The 18687-nt window shown below is 40.9% G+C and overlaps 2 protein-coding genes across 2 annotated transcripts in view; one reads left to right on the plus strand and one right to left on the minus strand.

Annotated features, from left to right (window-relative positions):
- The window catches only part of tusc3 (tumor suppressor candidate 3), a 93733-nt gene extending 91878 nt beyond the window's left edge, over nucleotides 1-1855 (minus strand). Inside the window, exon 1 of the mRNA XM_083925028.1 lies at nucleotides 1742-1855. Coding sequence (XP_083781154.1) covers nucleotides 1742-1846 — 105 coding nt within the window. The 5' untranslated portion in view covers nucleotides 1847-1855. The remainder of the gene's footprint in view (nucleotides 1-1741) is intronic.
- A 7939-nt stretch (nucleotides 1856-9794) lies between these two features.
- LOC310961613 (zeta-sarcoglycan-like) overlaps nucleotides 9795-18687 on the plus strand; it is a gene marked incomplete at both ends in the record, with an annotated part of 392549 nt that continues 383656 nt past the window's right edge. Inside the window, one exon of the mRNA XM_083933745.1 lies at nucleotides 9795-9833. Within this exon, the coding sequence (XP_083789871.1) occupies nucleotides 9795-9833 (39 nt within the window). The remainder of the gene's footprint in view (nucleotides 9834-18687) is intronic.

An 18687-nucleotide genomic window follows, 5' to 3' on the forward strand; every position in this document is an offset into this window, starting at 1 on the left:
CACAGTGTCATTCTGCAAAACGTTTAGCTAGTCTCAAATTTTGCTGCAACAACATGCATTCCTGAAGTACTTCAGTTTCTTACCAGCACCAAAACAACATGCAACCCCTTGCATTTATCGCAGGGCATTTTTGCGGTCTGAATACCAACCAACAGTGCCATCATAAGCCATGTAGGAGAGGTGCTACAAAGTGTGTTAGGGCTTTAATACCAACTATGATGAGGACGCACACTTTTTATTTTGTTGTTTTTGTTGTGTTCAATAAATAATGATGCTCATGTTAGACATTACACACTAAGCTGTTTAGTGTTAGACAACTTCCCGGCAGGTGAGTTGGACTGTGGTGGTATTGGAGATAAAACATGAACATGAACATGAAAACATGAAAATTATAGCCTAGTTTAACAGACTAAGTTCTCAGTCTACGTGATGTGGTTGAAAACTCTAAAACTCTGAAAATGCTTATGTCAAACAAGAACAATTTTGTCAAACTGCTATTCCCAACGTCAAAATGAACACTTAAATGTATAGCATGTCATAATTCCAAGTAACAAAGCACTTGAGTGATAATATTTTTTATTTTTAATAAAAACAAACACATACAGGTAACAAAAGGCAATAGGGATCAGCACATGAATGAATAAAGATGCTGGTTTATGTCACCTCGTAAATATACATGATAAAGTATTACCCTGTGAAAAATATAGTGGCTTTGTTTTAAATTGTTGTAAAAGGATCACAGCGTGCATGAACACAAATATATCTGAGCAATCATCACAAATAACCCTGATACTAGTTGCACATCGCACTTCCACGGTTTTCCACTCACCATACAAAAATATACACATAGAATGGCGAGAAGCCAAACGATCACCAATAAAGTACACGTGTGTGCAATTATTGGTGACCAAATTACTAATAAAGTCAATAACATGTTCAAAAGAAATGTCAATTGATTCAACACAAAGCAGGGAAACAGTATGTTAGCAAACCGCACTCCCAGCCCAGTGACAAATGTCAAATCGAGCAAACAAGCCGCAAGAGCTTCCGTTTCACTTCCTTCTCAGCTGAAGCACCTTACTATCACTTCAAAGAAATAAAACCACAAGTATATCGCTTACGCAAAACCGTCAGTAACGTTAACTATAATAGGCTGTAGTTCCGGTGCACCACAACAGCCTAAATCAGGTAGCAAGCAGCTAATAATTATGTTTATTGTGAGATTCTCGCAAGCGTCTAACGTCATTAAGAAGCTAACGGGCATTAAAAAGAAAACACTTCCGGTACTTACAGAGTTCAAAATAAAAGCCTTAATAAAAAAAAAAATCTTTATAACGGCGACAACGCAGCGATGCTTTGGAAGAACGTTAGTGAAGCTAACATATTATAAGGGTGTCAGTGTAAACACATATGATATTCTAGAAAATACCAAGCGATCTAGCGTATTTTGTAGAGAATACTTTAATTTAGACTAATGTTGACGTTGCCGTTATGCCTCCATGTATGTACGCTTGTCATATTGTGTAGAAAGCTAAAATCACACAGGAAAGAGTCCAACACAAAACATGAAAGTCTCCTTATTTATATCATACGAACGGCGTTTTTCTTGTGCCCCGAATAGTAGATAACCAGACAAACTTCCTGTCTATCCAGATCAATGCTCACTAGCTTAATGCACAACCTGCACACTCGTTTTATTAAACAGCACAGCAACAATTAATTCAAGCGGTTGAAGCGTTACCTCCTTCTTCTTTTGTCCTCCCCCGGGTGGAATACATAGCAGCAAGAGCAGGAAAACAGACAGGACCGGCAGGTTAACGACGGATTTAGCCCAAACAGACGCCATGACGGAAGGATGCTCTAACGGCTGGACACGTCCCTGACAATGGAGGCTGAGTCGACCAATCAACGAAAAGAGATTTCAGGCGCGGAAGCCTCTGGGTTATGTAGTTTTTTAAGGGTGACAGAAATGTACTGTCATATTATGTTCACATCTACAGGTCATGCTTTTAAATTTCAACTCCGGAGAAGGTATTTATTAGGAAATGTTAAAGTTATTATAATTAACGCCTGGTTCTTACAAATAGGCTATTTAATCAATTGTAACACACTACACTAGGGCATTACACTCTGACCTGAACAGTAGAGGGAAGGGCATGATTGCTGTAAATCTGATTTATAAAGTAGGAGAATGATGTAAAAAAAACAAAAAAGAAAAGGTAAAGAACAGCTTATTGTCACAGATGATGTTAATAAAACAGATTGATAAATGAATAAATACGCTAATTGAGTGAAATTAAGCAACCACTGCCTCCACATGTTGCAACATGGAGGTTTCTTGTTTTCTGTTTGGGCTGTGAGATAATGCCATTTTGTAGCAATAGACAGGTTATAGACTGTCTTAAAAATGCAGACATAATTTAAACCCACCATATTAGGTTGACTGATCCTGTTTATTAACCAGGCTTTTGGCCTTCCAAAGTACATCAGCTGTCAGATTAAGAATTATATCAATGTTCACCGAAGTCACGACACAAAATCATATTTTGCAATTGGGAATGTGTTTCACCCTCAGGAAACTTGAAATGAGTCTGATGGCTGAGGGGAAATTTCCAAGTTACTGGTCTGCAGCTTGGCCTGCTATTTGTCAAAAAGTGTGAACAAATGTGAAGCCTGAACCAATAAATACAGAATATGCCTGTCTCTTTCTGGGAGTGGCGAGATTGTCACAGACACTTCATATAGTTAATTGAGGGGGTGACAAATGATTTATGTGAAATCATTGGGGGTGACATGTCCCCTTGTCTCCCCATGAAATTACACCTCAGCACTTTGTGACTAATGTAGTGTGGTACGTTATACCTTGCGAGAAACATTACTGTATTATTACCTGTGTAAAACCTTTTATAGTTGTAGTGGCTTATTTATTTATTTATTTTTATACTGTAATTGATATGTATGCAGATGCTTTAGTTAACACATTTCAATTTAATGCAGCCCAATGCAACGCTATAAGAAACTGCAGCTTCGTTATGTTAACACATTCTCTGCAAAAATGACTATATGGGTTGTAAGTGCAGATCACAATGTTTTAGGTTCAGCGCTATTGTCGTTAGGGTTGCACAATAAAATGCATTTGTAGCCCCCCTCCAGGCTTCACATGATGACCGAACACATTATCAAATATTTAAATTAGAATAAAATAGGACTAAGTATATACAAGTAGCACTAAAGGAAGCAATGAAAACGAAAACTAAATGATATTTAAAGAGAAAATATACAATACACACACGCGCACGCACACGCACACGCACACGCACACACACATACACAAACACACATACACAAACACATACATATATCTCTCTCCATGTCTCTCTCTCTCACAAACACGCTCACACACTGTTGAAATGAAATGCATGTTGGAATATTAAAGCCAATGCACCATGAAACAATCAGTACGTGTTGCAGTCTTGTTAAACCTCAGTTAATTCGTTCAACTCAATCATGGAAACATTTCAAGACTTGCTTGGCTGCAGAATTAGTTAAACGATTCCCTTGAAATTGGCTCATATGGTTATTAAGAAGAGCTGAAGTTGCTGTTTTTTATGTAAAGGTCACATATTTAAGCTGTACCAAGGATTCCACCATTTTGTTTTAGGGACATCTATTCATGCTATCGTCTCTCTCTCTTTCTGATTAATTATTTGGTTTATATGAGAAAATAATTAATAATGCCCAAGTTGACATATTGAAATATTAAGCTTACTATCATAGAGATCTAAGAAAATCAGAAAATATTCACATTTAGTTTGCAATGCCTTATGGACTTTTGGCAGTTTTGCTTAAGAAATAATTTAAATGATTAATCAATATTTAAAATTGATCATTCATTTTCTGTAATTCAACAAATCACTTAGTAGACTGTAAACTATAGGTATGGAGAGATAACAATAGGGGCGTTTACAGAATGTGTATTCTCCCAAATATAAATGCAGAGAGCCGGCTCAAGTAAATTTAAACTAAAAATGAACATCAGACCTACAGTAGAACTGATAAATACATGTGGCACATCTGTATTAGAAGATGTAATGCTAGTTAATGTTCAAGTACTGTAGGTGGGGAAACCTGTGGTTATGACAGTATTACCAGTATACTGAAATTGTTGTTGCTTCATGAATAAAATACTAGTGAAATAAACAATTTAGTTCATTGTCAAAACCAGGAACTACCTCAATGTTTCCTCATCTTTCTTGATTGGCAAGCAAATCAGTAACTTTCTAGTCTCCATTTTCACATGCATACGCGATGTCATCTGAAATTATCCAGATAACCAGTAACTTGCAAGTTGCTGTCAAACTTTGTGCTGCATGGCAACACGAAAAATGCGGGAAAAATCCTATAGGCTTTGGCTCTGTTTCTTCAGCTAGCAAAGCAAACAGCTGCACTTTGCATTTAAGCAGAAGAATAAAGCTCCTATCTTATCACAGCCTAGAAGAGTGTTTAAGTGTGTAAAAGGGAGAGAGCAGAGGGATGGAGAGAGAGACAGAGAAGCCTGTTAAAGTCACTGCTGCCACTGCACAGCTGCATCATGGTTCTTTAGAGTTGTCGGGCAGGTAAAATGGCTCAGTGGGGCTGGAGACTTTAGTGCTATTTTAAGGAATAAAATAGAAGAGCAATTGTGAAATGTGGATATCACGTGTCTATATATGAAAAATATCCCATGCGAAATTACGTTTTATATGTGATAAATATGTGTGCATTTTCATAAGGGAAAATACATTTAGTATAATGCGTAGATATCTTTATTTTCGATGAACAGATGTGGCAATAAAACCACGTGTGAGAGGGATCCTTTACATTTGGATTTGTTGGCAAGCAGCAGATGGCTAAAGCCAAGTCAATGAGATACAATATGAGGAGAGAGAAAAACTGTTTATGGTGGTAAATGCAAAGGAAAAGCAGAGATAAAAAGAGAGGGGAAGGGAGACATGGGTGATGTCATATCCAGCTGGCACAGGACTGGGTACCCGTATCTGATGTCAGCTGCTCCTTTATAATAAAAAATAACGAGTCCTCTGAAAAATGATTAATTGCCCGACAGCACAAAGTTTATAGAAAAGAAAAAGAGGTGGTGGTGGGGAGGTGGAGGTGGTAGGGGTCCCTGAATCACAGAGGAGCAGAAAATAGCAACAGAGCGAGAGTGAGAGAGAGGTTGAGAGAGTGCAACTTCAAACGAGACACAGAGAGAGAGAGAGAGAGAGAAAGAGAGAGAGAGAGAGAGAGAGAGAGAGAAAGAGAGAGAGAGAGAGAGAAAGAGAGAGAGAGAGAGAGAGAGATTTTGGGGGTCGAGAGGGATTGGCAGCAAAGCAGCAACAGAGAGACAGCTAGAGGGATGAAACGGGGAAGTGAAAGAGAGGGCGACAAAAGAAAGCAGCATAGAAGAGTCAGACAAACGGAGAGGGAGGAGCAGAGGGAATGAGCGAGGAATTCATTAATATGATGTCCGTTATCTCTGACCGACTCCCTCAACTAATGTCCCTCTGTGTTCTCTAGTGTGCTATTCAATAGGCCTATGGCTGTGTGTGTGTGTTTTCATAAAGTACCTGATCTCTGTACAGTACAAAAAGTGGGAGTGCATGCATGTGACCACTCATAGGCAAAGCCGTTAAATTGAACACAGGCTTACTGCACTTGAAGCCTATAGGACATCATACCAACATGAAGTGGAAAAGACTTGAAATAGTCCATAGAGGCTTTTGAAGTTGCAGCAGAAATCTTCATGTAGCCACAGTTAATGCTATCTCGAAGGAATCATTGAGGCTGTGCATCAACAACATGATGTTGAAACTAATGAAACACTGCAAATATGTCTCCAATTCTGATTCTATCCAATCCACCAATCTCTAAACCCATCAGTGGTTAAGACGAGCCACAGTGTACACTATTATAACAGTGCTAGTGCATAGTACTTACTAGTTATGAAGCATACACCATTAGGTTTATAGATATTTCACCAATAATGTGTTGGATTTTACACTTGAAGTAGTTACTTAGAGGGGGGAAGTAGAGGGGTCAAAGAAAAAGCTACCAGAACTGTGGCTAGTGCTCTGACGGTTTAAGTTCTGAAATGTAAAAACAGGCATCAGCGCCTGAGATTAGAGGAGCTGTCTATTTCACTGAAATGACTACAGACCCAAACAAAAGGCATTATTTGGTGAAATAACCTCACAAGTGCACTCCATTTGATATAAAGGCAAGAGACAATAGTGGAATGAAGTCTATAGCACACAGCGAGACAGAAGAGAGTTGCAAAATTGGACAAAATAACTCTGCATCCCCAAAACAGACCAGCCACACACAGTTTGCATAAACCCCAATCAAATGAAACCCCATCACTGTCTATATTTAGTCATCAGTCTGAAAATGATTTAGCCGACGGGGGCAACAGCCGATACTTCTGAGTTTAAGGTTTTGATTTGTTTGATTTATTTCTGGATCGCACAATACAAAACAGAGATCCATAGGATGACATGCAAAAAGTACAAAACTTATTTCCAGCATGGTGTAGCCAGCAGACACCTAGGCCAAGAAGTCCTCCCCTTAGTCCTGGGTTCATTCTACCTGAGGATGGAGTTGGAGTTGAGAGACGACGTCTCTATAAACAGATAACTGCAAATGAATGCAGATACATTTTCTAAAAAAGCTAATAAGCTAAACTATCATCAGACGATGGGTTCTAAAATTACATTTTGGCCAATGCTTAACGCCTCTTTTACTCTTCACACGGATTGTTTGCCTGCATGCAACCAAAGCCCACTCAAACATGAATGGTCAATACTACTCAGACTACAAAAAGAAACCAGAACGTGTCCAATACAAGCCCCAATCTCAGCGATTACCTGGTTGATCCAATACGGAAATGCCAATAATTGCAGTTCACAGAGTAGCCACTTGGGGCAGATGTTCATGATAAAGCAATTTCCATTGACCCCTATGTTAAATTGACCGTTTTCACAGCATAATTAAACCTATTTAAGGCCAAAAAGGTACAAAAAAATATCTCCATGCCAACACTGAGGCGGGGGAATTTTTTTGTACCAGGCTAGTTTTTAATTTATTATAGGATAAAATGTATGCATAATCAGAGGCGCGGCCTCTTGAGTGACAGCTAGCTGCTGGCCCTCACTTCACCTCTGAGGTATACATCAGCCTGATGGACGTATCTCCCTCCCCCCAACGTCACATTATTGCCCTCTCTGGTAAGAGGAAATGAGGCGGAGTCAGAGTATGACAAGATGACGGCTCCCTTAGGCGAGAACGTTTGGATCAAGTTGAGAGAACAGACCTCGACGTAGAGGCTATGTCCATTTTTTATGCAGTCTTTGGGCCAATACCAAAATCTTGTCCTGTTGCTGCAGATTATGCATTCAATTGCATATATCTATTTATAAGATTAGTAATTCACAAGCACACATCCATTAGTTTTTGGATATCCTCTTGTCCATTCAGTTCACATTAAGCCAATACATCTGAGAAAAATGTATTCATTATATTATTTAAATGACACATTATACACTGCTATACACAGTTATTTTTAAACAAAAGATCGCTGGTGATGCAGCTAAACACAGTGTTTGAGCTTTGCAGACTTACAGAATATTGCTAAATTTTAAAATGGATAGTAATTATTTTATGACCTCAGCAGAATGGGATTGGGTAAAGTGATAATCATATCCCTTCTTATTACAGCACAGCAAGGTGATTTCTGCTTAGCAAAGGAGGTCTGAGTCTATGAGGGAGCATTTTTCAGCATATCCCCCTTGCTGTCTCTGCATTCATCATATCTCTTGTATTAGGTGGACAGTACAATGTATTTGAGTAATAGAATGGCAGATGACTGCAGATGTTTTGTTTTCTAAAGTTATTCAACTTGTTGTTTTTTCACATTCTGAATTTTATCACAAAATGCAGGGTACTGTATGTACCGCAGAGCTTGGAGAGAACAATCTGCCATAAACGGAGACAATACGATAGTGTTTCAGAGCTTGTCACGAACAGAGAATGACATTGTAAGGATGGTCATAAAAACTACCTTTCTCTTCTCCCCTCTCCTCCTGTGCATCTCTTCCTCCTTTCTTGTGCTCTCCTCACCTCTTTTTGCCACTACACCTCGTCCCATCCAGTCCTATATTGACTCTTCCCTTCTCTTCTCTCCACTGCTCTTCTCTCCTTCATTTGTCACCTCCCCTTTCATTTCCTCTCCTCCTTTTGGCACCACACCTCCTCCCCCCTCCCCTCCCCTCCCCTCCCCTCCCCTCTCCTCTCCTCTCCTCTCCACTGCTCTGCTCTTCTCCTTATTCAGAAGGTGTGTGACGGATAACAAAAAGCACTGGTGGTCGGCAGGCGGCGACACCTTATTATGCATGAGAAGGATGAGGACAATTTGCATCATAAAAAAGATAGAAAGGAACAGAAAGTTTTAGTCCTCCTATTCGGCTAAGTGTGAGCTATTTTTCTGGAACCAGACATAGTATGATTATTTTTCTTCGATATTCATATAGAGGAGTACTGTATCAGTTCAGTGCCTCTACATTCGGTTGTGTACACACACACACATACACACACACACACACACACACACACACACACACACACACACACACACACACACACACACACAGGCAACAGCCTTCCAATAGCGTCTGCATTTAAATCTCTTTCCCGTCCTCAGTGGCAAAGCAGCATTTTCGATTCATCTACTTGATTAGAACGAGCCTTTACCTCTCCTCTCCCTCGCTCTCCCTTTTGCTCCGTCACCCCCCCCCCCCCCCCCCCACACACACACAACACACACACACACACACACACACACACACACACACACACACACACCGGTGCGTCAGTCATTGGAATAATATACAGAATAAACCTTCCTTCTCTCCTCTCCTCTCAACTCTCGCAGCTCTCCTCATCTCCTCTATCCAGCATTTCTCCCACCAGGTATCTCTCTCTCTTTCCTCCTCTCTCTGTCCCTCTTTCTCTCTTCCTCTTTCTCTTTTCCTCTCTCTCTCTCTCTCTCTCTCTCTCTCTCTCTCTCTCTCTCTCTCTCTCTCTCTCTCTCTCTCTCTCTCTTTCCCTTTTCTTTCGGGGAGAGCTGATATCTCTGGCGGTTTGCCGCATGGAAGTCGCCCAGGCAAGGCAGAATATCATCTGTCTGATCCGGACTCAATTCCAGTTGCCGACCACTGCACGAGCAGACACAACATCACACTCACGTTCACTGGGATGCAACGGGATATAACGGCATTTATCCGCTGACCGGCTGACAGGAGAGTCTGAATCCCGGCTTCATCCCTGCAGTGGGGGGATATTTCTTGATATCTGATATTTCAGATGTAACATTAAAAAAAGACTACCGGATATTCAAGTGCGCTGAAGCCGTAGCTTGAAACATTACGCACAGCTAACTCCTTCTATTTACATATTGTTTTATATTCCTCCCCGTCTGCATGGACTTAACGAGGAGAGTGGAGGGGTACTTCCACGGCATGGAGTCCTGATTTTACCAAGCGACCCACCGGGAGGAATGAAACTGAGAAAACCCGTCGTCGTTGTGGAATATTAATAAAATAATCTTAACAATAATCCAGGGATGGTGCAGCAGAGTTTGGCACTCTAGAGAGTATTCCAACTTTTTTTTTGTCTCCGTCTTTAATCTCTTTCCCTCTCATCTCCTTAGCCTGTGGGACTTCAATTTTCGTGACTGATTTGCAGCACTTCACTTCTCTATCATGGACCGGTCGACGTCTTTGGATATAGAGGCGCTCAAGGTAAGACGCTCGCAGCCGGGCGCGCGCGCTTTCTCTCCTCCGCTGGGTTTGTGAATGTATGTGGGGTGGCTGTGTCGGATGGGCTGTTATCACTGGGTAGCAGGTTGGATTAATCCGCAGCAGAGTGCCCGATGGTGAAACTACTGCGCTGCTTTTTTTGCTTGGTGACTGTTTGAATGGCTGGTAGCTGGATGGGTGACCGGATGGTTGTTTGGGCTAGTTGGGTGAACCAATGGCTTTAGGATGTTGGGATGGCAGTCGGATGGTGAACGTTTCGAGCTGCAATAAACGAATGGGGTTGTTTTCCGCTGTCGGACTCTCCAGCTCTGGGTTGTTGCAACACCTCTCCCGCTCTGTCTCTCCATCACACGGATACATAAATCCACAGTCTTTGGTTAGAGAATAAAGAGAGGTGTGTGTGTGTGTGTGTGTGTGTGTGTGTGTGTGTGTGTGGGGGGGGGGGGGGGGGGGGGGGGGGGGGGGGGGGGGTACTGTGCATGTCAGCATGTCAGTATTCGTGGAGTGAATTTCAATATGCTTTGCGTGCGGAGAGAGTTGTTGCAGAGAGCTCATGTGGGCGTCGGTGGGACGCTCGATATACGGGACGAGTTTTCCCGGCATCTTTGTGGCAGGGAGGTGTGGGAAATAAAGAGAAGAGCAGGGGGTGAAAGAAGAGATCCCGACTTTATTTATTCTTCATTTATTCTCACTTCATTTTAACTTACCACTTCATTGTAATACGCTGCATCTCAGCTGAAAAATAAAGTATGTTCGATTCCTAACTGTCAAGACAAAAAAAAAAAAATCAATATTCGACCTGTGTGCGGACGGTTGGAGATCAGGATCGCTGTTTATATGGTATAGCTCTTTCTCTATCCAGGAGAGAGTTTTGCTCCCATCTCAAAACCCATCATGTGGATCATTGCAAATCAGTGGGGACATTAGCAGGGTTAAAGATAGTATCTTTATCTATATCTGTCTATCAGTTTATCTATATATCTACATATTTATATATAGATAGATAGCTATCTATCTATCTTTTTATCTTTCTATCTATCTGTCTGCCTGTCTGTCTCTCTGTATGATAATAATAAATTCCCTCAGCATTCATGCATTACTAAAAATGTACTAGTAAATGAAATCTTTAAAAGCTGTTTGGATGTTTGGTGTGTGTGTGTGTTTGTGTGTGTGTGTGTGCATGTATATTACAATATTTCATGGTATATATAATGTCACCTGAAGCCAAGCCAAAATCTAGATGGTGTTAACATTCGAGTGCAATCATGAAAACTGTTTCAGTAGCAAAACTATGGGTGTCTATGGAAATACAAATAAAGACCATTAGCAATAATCAGTCAAAAAGTTAAGGCAAGGTGCTATCACTACAGACATTAAATACCACACGCGTACCGTAGGAATATCACCCTTTCATCAGGGAATATAATGTAGACAGGAAATGTGAGTGGAGATATTAATTTGTTATGTGCCGCTGCTGTTCCTGATAACCAATGATTGGATAAATCAGCAAATCAATTAGATTCTCCAGGGGTTTGATATTTCAAGGAGGATTTGATGTGATCTCAGAAGTACTGAATTTCCCGGTATACTGGGCTGATGCAGTGCTCCAAACTGACTTTGACTCAGCTGGCTGGTTGCAGATTTCAAAGATGGAAATTGACGTTCTGATTTAAAAAAAAATACCTTAACTGTCAGTTAAGCTTGACCTGCAGAACTGTGAAAGTAATATTGTTTTTGTCTCAGCTTTCGGGTCTTTTCTGCTGTCGTGTTTGATACATGTGATTGAAAATTTGAATTTGAACATATTGAATCAGTGTAGCATACACATGGGAGTGTGCAGAGACTAAATAGCATTTAGTTCAACATAACTTATCTTCCCATTAGTACTAATATATTGAGAGCTTAAAGGTCCTATGCTATGCTCACTTTAAGGTTCATATATGTTTGGGTTTCTACTAGAACGTTCACACACTTTAATGTTCAAAATACATATTATTTATCTCATATTGTCTATATTAATATGGGGGTGGGTGGAATGTAATACACCGTTATATCTCTGGTGCTTAATATCTAAGAACTGCACTGACAAACAAAAACCTAGAACGCCAAGATTTTGAAATGTTAAAGGTAACTTTTTCAACCTGTGTTCCTCTTCTCAAGTACAGCCACAATTCTAACTTTGCAATCGCCCCCTCTGTTGTAGAGGCAGTGATAATGTCTCTGGCAAGCAGCACAAGCCTCCTAAAACCTTCCAAAGTACAAGTTTGAAGTACAACCAAAAGTAAATATAAAGATTTACACCCCCACCCCCCCACCCCTGGGCTATCTATTGTAGTTAACTGCACAAGGACCTATTTACCAGATTCTTTCCTCAGTGAGAACTGATGGTGCTCCATTATTAGACTAACAACCAAGTTGAAAAATGTTTTCCCTAAACTTAACAATAAAATCATGTTACAGTTTGATGAGTTTGCACAGATCAAATCTCAACCCTGACAGTGTGAGCCTGTTGAGTTTAAAGGATTTGCGTCCACTTGCACCAGTCCATCTATCCATCCATCCATCTGCTGGTATTTTTTTTTATAGAACCTGTGTCATATCCTTGGCAGTGCTGACAATCCCTGAGTCCTAGTGCATTGGTAGTTGGCACTCAAACGTACACAAACACCCAAGCACACTGTCTCCAACAGTGTTCTATTTGCAATGGTCTCAAATGTGTTTGTATGCTTGTGTGTGTGTGTGTGTGTGTGTGTGTGTGTGTGTGTGTGTGTGTGTGTGTGTGTGTGTGTGTCAGAGAGAGAAAGGTTTGCTGGCGAGCTGGCCTTTCAAATATTGAAATTAAACTTAAGACGAACAGACACATGCACACACAGAAATCTAATCTAATGAAAAGCCCAATGTTTTCAGTCAGTGAAATGTGCGTCTGAGTGTGTATTCCTCCAAGAGCGATCACATGAAATGAACAGTGAATAAGGGCAACATTTTGGGACACTGGGAAGTCGCTGCATTATATCAAATATACAAGTATGTGTGTGTGTGCGTGTGGATTTGACCAAAGACCCATCTGCTTGTAAATCAGTGCAGGTTTCAATATCAATGGAGCAGTTTAAGTGCTATTGATCCTTAGTAATAGCTGCACCATAAATTATATGCAGTATAATAAAGGCAGTCAGATTGAATTTGACCCTCTAGATCAGAAGCTCTCAACTTGTTACAGGAGCAGGTATTGGAAAAGCCAAGAGTAGTTTAATTTTGGTAGTGCTGGATCAAATGTATCATTTCAACCTCCCAAAGTTTCCCCACACTACCCCGTTCCTCTGCACCCTGAAATGGCTACTGGTGGTGAATTTGATTCAAGTCACTGGTAAATGTCTACTGTGCTCCTACTGTCCATCCTACATCCAGGATGGTCAAAATATACAACCCAGCTCGTCAACTATACTCTGTGCTACTGCCAATCAGTTTGCTTCTCCCTAACTACACCTGGGGGCCCAGCTACAACTCAACAAAGTTCCAACTGATTGCTGTCCTGGCTCCACAATGGTGGAACAAGCTCACATCAGGACTGCAGAAACCTCCACACATTTTCTGTTGTAGACTGAAAACTCACCTGTTCACTACACCTAGGCCTATGAATTAATTATTTAAAAAAGCTGTTTCACAGATGAAAAAAATATAATGAAATAAAGCTAATTTGGGTATAAAAAAGTAAACATAAAAATCAGTCTCCCATTCATTATTGAGAAGCTCCAGACTTTAAGAAGAATTAGAAGAATTACTTTATTTTTATCCCACACAGGGAAATTCAATTTTCACTCTTATTATCATACATGTTACACACACAGGCCCGAAATACACACATGCACAACCAGGACCTATACATGCAATTGAGGAGAGATGTTAGAGCGAGGGGGCTGCCAGTGACCAGCGCCCCGAGCAGTTGGGGGTTCGGTGCCTTGCTCAACAGCACCTCGGCAGTGCCCAGGAGATGAACTGGCACCTCTCCAGCCACCAGTACGCGCTCCATATATGGTCCACACAGGGACTTGAACCAGCGACCCTACAGTTCCCAGCTAAGTCACCTATGGACTGAGCTACTGCCGCCCCACTGAGCTACTGCCGCCCCATACTTTATTTTTTTTATACTTGATGACATAGGTTTGAGACTCAGTTCTCTGGTTTCTGGCTTTCATGTTCACAAATATTTATTGAACTTTGAAATGATTAATTTAGGTTGGGTTCCCTTTTAACAGCATCATCCTCTCATAGCAGACACAAAATATTGTGTTGACTGGTCACTGTGATGGGCAAAAAATCTCCCAACATACAAGGCCCTTTAATTATTTTTTTCCAGCCAAAAATTAGAGACCTTAAATTACAATAAAATATGTTGTTGTAAAAAGTTGGCTATTAACAATTTGGCTGCTAGTCTAGACATATTTATAAGATACTTTTACTTATTCACAAGCCAATTAGATTTTCAGAATAGAGCAGAACATTCAATTGGTGGCTAGTTACCTGCCAAAGTGTCTGGCAAAGTAAAGCAACTTATGGTACAAACCTCAGCCAGAATGAACCAGTATGGTGGCTGCTTTCCTACCCTGGTTGCACTCTTTCACACAACCCCATTTGGTAACCACCCAGTGCAGCGACAGTTTTGCATTTCTGGCCACTGAGCAGCTCAATTGGAGCAATTGGAGGTTCAGTGCCTCTTCCAAGGGCACTTCAACAGTAGCTGCTGAGGGATGGGAGAACATTACTCATTCATTTAAGCCAGCCAGCCTCAAGCCTGCATGTCTAACCTTCAGGCAAGCATGATTCCTCATCTGTGTATTTGCAGGCCCCCGTTCAGGTAAACCATCTAACAAGCATGGGTATAAACCACGCAGATGAGGAATTAATGTGCTGCTGAAGAATGAAACACATTATATTTTGGTGGCAGTTGTGTTTGTAGAAGTTTCCATTGTGGCAGATGCACAAATAAAAAAGTGGATGCCTCGCTCCAAGCCAAACTCCATTCCTTCCAAAACATCTGCATATGAAAACCATAGCAGATAGGCTATAATGAATTAAGTTTACCAAGGGTGACATCACATACATAACAATGCCTCCAGGATGCCAAATGATTCAGCTGTGTATTGATAGACAGCCACATTAGAGTTTAACTATTTGGCAGTTTTTCAAACTTGAGGATTGGACCTCATATGGGATTACATAATATGCAAATGGACGTAGAAAAAGTTTAGGGTGATATAATGATACGAAAATTAATAAATTAAGTATATCCTGTAAGGAGTACAAGTAAAGAATGCGATACAAGGTTGAAGTCGAGGTTAATTGATGTTCATTCTACAACATAGCGTTTCACAAGCGTGGCCAGTTGTTAAGTTACACTAACTTTTCATTTCAGATGACAACATTATTGCGAAGCAGTTGCAATTGTAGCAGTAGAGCAGCTGATAGTGGCTAGCTATAGTTGTTAGCTAATGGTTGCAATATGAAGTTGATTTGGTTTGTTATTACTGTAAAGATTGTATTCTGTTTCCCCCCCATGTATCCACATGAAAACAAACATCTCAGTCAGACTGCTTAAAATTCTTCTATGCTTTCAGCATATACCTTCTCCATTTCCATTTGTCATTCAAATTTATCTTCGTGTTGTTGTTCTCCAAAGTGCAACAAAAGAAACTAAACATATTTCCTAGCAAGCAGCAGTTGTTACTGCATCTGAAACTCTGAGAGCTGTTCCTTAGATATTTCCAGTCCAGATTCCAAGACTGAACAAATGTAAATCAAACACTCTAGGGGTTTTCTATGCCAAAGGAGCAGTGCAAGGAAACATAGAGACCTTTTTTTACCCTCTTGACAGCTGCGGAACAGCAGCCTGAACTTAATCTGAAGTTATGGACTGTTCGTGTAGTCTTGAAACTTCTAGTTGAAGTGGACAGACAAAAGTAAAGGCAGGTGGACTGGGGAGCAGTCATTTCCTCTAGGCTTTCTTTAACGTTTCCTTACTCTCTCAACCATTCGATTCAATCTGCCTTACACACACACACACACACACACACACACACACACACACACACACACACACACACACACACACACACACACACACACACACACACACACACACACACACACACACACACACACACACACAGGAAGGTACTCAAGATAAATTGCAATGTCCAGTAGTCAGTCACCGTCTTTTTCATAATCAGTCCATTTGGAGCCATTGCTGTATTTATGAGTGTGTTTTGTGTGGATGTGTATTTTGACTGCTCAAGTGGTATTGTTTAAAGGCCTAATTGCTAGCGGGCCACTGTTGACATTCTAAAGGTTAACATACAGTATTTAGACCAGGTGTGTGTGTGTGTGTGTGTGGGATATTAATGTGTATGATAGCAATTTATATGCTTGCAGAGCAAAAGAATGAAGTAATTCACACTGTGGAAGTGTGTGTGTTTATGCGTGTGGGTGCCTTTCTGTCTGAGGGTGAGCTCCCCACCACTTCCCATGATGAAGCGGCTGAAAGTAAACTTCACCAGCACTGCTGCACTTCACTGAGGGAATATACGCACAATTTTTTGAAGTAGGCCTACACTTGCTTACTCTCTTCAGGGGAGTTAGAATAAAAGTCTGATCATCATTTTTTTTCTATTTGTTCTACGCTTTCTATCTTAGCTTAGCCCATTTCCAAACTGAGCTAAACTAAAGCTAAAGACAGCCTGGACTGTTGTACACTAATGTTTTTGAAAGTTCAGTTCAGCAAGTGCATTTCCCAAAATATTCCAAAAAAGCTGGTCAAGGCTTGTAGCAGACCCACATACACGCTGGTACAAATAACAGGAAAAGAATATTTTTTTTCATATCTGACTAAGTAAAATGTAAAATGCATTGTAGTTAATTGTAAGGCTGCTACATCAACTTATTTCCATATGCAGTACTGTATCAGTCAATATATTACAAAAAATTAGTGCACAATAACAAAGAGCATTTTTAATTAGTTATTATTATTTGTTTCAAGGACCTATGCATCCATGGAACTAATTGCTGGAGTCTTTCCTCAGGCCACATACAATATTAAATGTAAGTCAGTGTGTGTGTGTGTGTGTGTGTGTGTGTGTGTGTGTGTGTCTATGTGTGTGTGTGTGTGTGTGTGAGAGAGAGAGAGAGAAAGAGAGAGAGAGAGAGAGTGTATTGGGGTGCACTGAATGTTTTATTTGTGGTATCTGTATTTTATAGTATTTTTCCCACAATGACTGTGGATTGTTGTCTGAGATACTGTGGGTAAAACCCTTTATTTACATCCTGAAGTTGAATACATACACTGGATTTTGCAACAGAGGGTGGGGGCGGCAACTGCTCGACCATGGTGCTGTAAGATGACGTAGTATTAAAAGCAACAATAACAATAAGTATTATAAAGAGTAAAAGTCAGCATAACATGTGTTTGTTGATTTTTTTTACGTAGGCCTTGTACATTAAATTCACAGCGCAACTTCTAGATTATTAACAAAGTCACGCTAAGAGGTTCTGATAAAGCTCAGTGACCATTACCATGTAATTAAATAACGGCCTCCTGAACCTACTAGTAGATATAGCAGGCCCCTTCTTGCCCATATCTATTTGGCTGATAACCACTGGTAACAGCCATTCAAGCGCGAGGTAACATTTGAAGTGGGTGAAAAAGAGGCTTAATATGGCATCAGCTGGTTAGCTTTAACCCTCCTGTTATGTTCCGGGTCAAATTGACCCGTTTAAAGTTTGAAGATCTAGAAAAAATAGTTAAAAGTATTTTTTCAGTATGAAACTTCTTCTGCTTGCCTTAATTTGTGTAATCAACATCACATAGATACTGTTTGGGTCAATTTGACCCGGCAGTCAAACTGAAGGTAAAAGAGTGTCATAAATGTCAGATTTCTTTCTTTGAAACTGTGAGACATGTTTCACCCCAATCTCTCTCTCACACACGCACGCACGCACGCACGCACGCACGCACGCACGCACGCACGCACGGACGCAGGTGTTGAAACCATTTATGTTCTCACAGGACAAATCCACTCACGCACACACAGACAGACACACAGACGCAGGTGTTATGAATTTTGATGGGAACCATTTATGTTCTCGCGGGAGAACTCCACCCACATTCACTGGACACTCAACAGGGGAGGGGCAAAACATATAAAGATCTCTGCATTGAAGTCCTACCAACATTACACTCTGTCAGGCAGACCTTTACAAAATGAGCAGCAGAAGCAAAAGGATAACAGTCCAGGAGGCTCTGGAAGTAATCATTGATCATGACAGTGAAATAGAGGAGGATGTGTCTAAAGATGAAGACTGTCTGAAGCTGAATTCTGATTCTAATGATTCTGTTTTTGAGTTAGATGAGGGAATTGCTATCCCTATTCCTCCAAGCATGACATTCATGTCAAAAAATGGTGAAATACAGTAGTCTTCATCCCCAAATGTGCGTCAGGCAAAACTGTCTGCAGAAAAAATAATAAAGAGTGCCAGGGCCCACTAGGATGGCAGTGACTCGTGTGACTGACATCAAGTCAGCTTTTGAGCTGGTCATGCCAGATTCAGTACAGAAAATAAATCTGAAAAAGACCAATCTAGAAGGGAGGCGTGTTTTGGGGAAGAAGTGGAAGGAGCTGGACAAAACACATTTTGATGCGTATTTTTGGCTCCTCGTCCTGGCTGGGGTCTATAAGGGCGCACTCACACTGTCCGCCCCGTACCGCGCCCCGGGCTTGAGGGTACTTGTCCCCCCCTCCCTCTCCCCCCGCTGGCCAGCCCGTTTGTACTCACACTGCCTGGGCCT

Source organism: Echiichthys vipera (assembly GCF_963691815.1).
Source record: "Echiichthys vipera genome assembly, chromosome: 2".
In the NCBI taxonomy this organism is placed as follows: Eukaryota; Metazoa; Chordata; class Actinopteri; order Perciformes; family Trachinidae; genus Echiichthys; species Echiichthys vipera.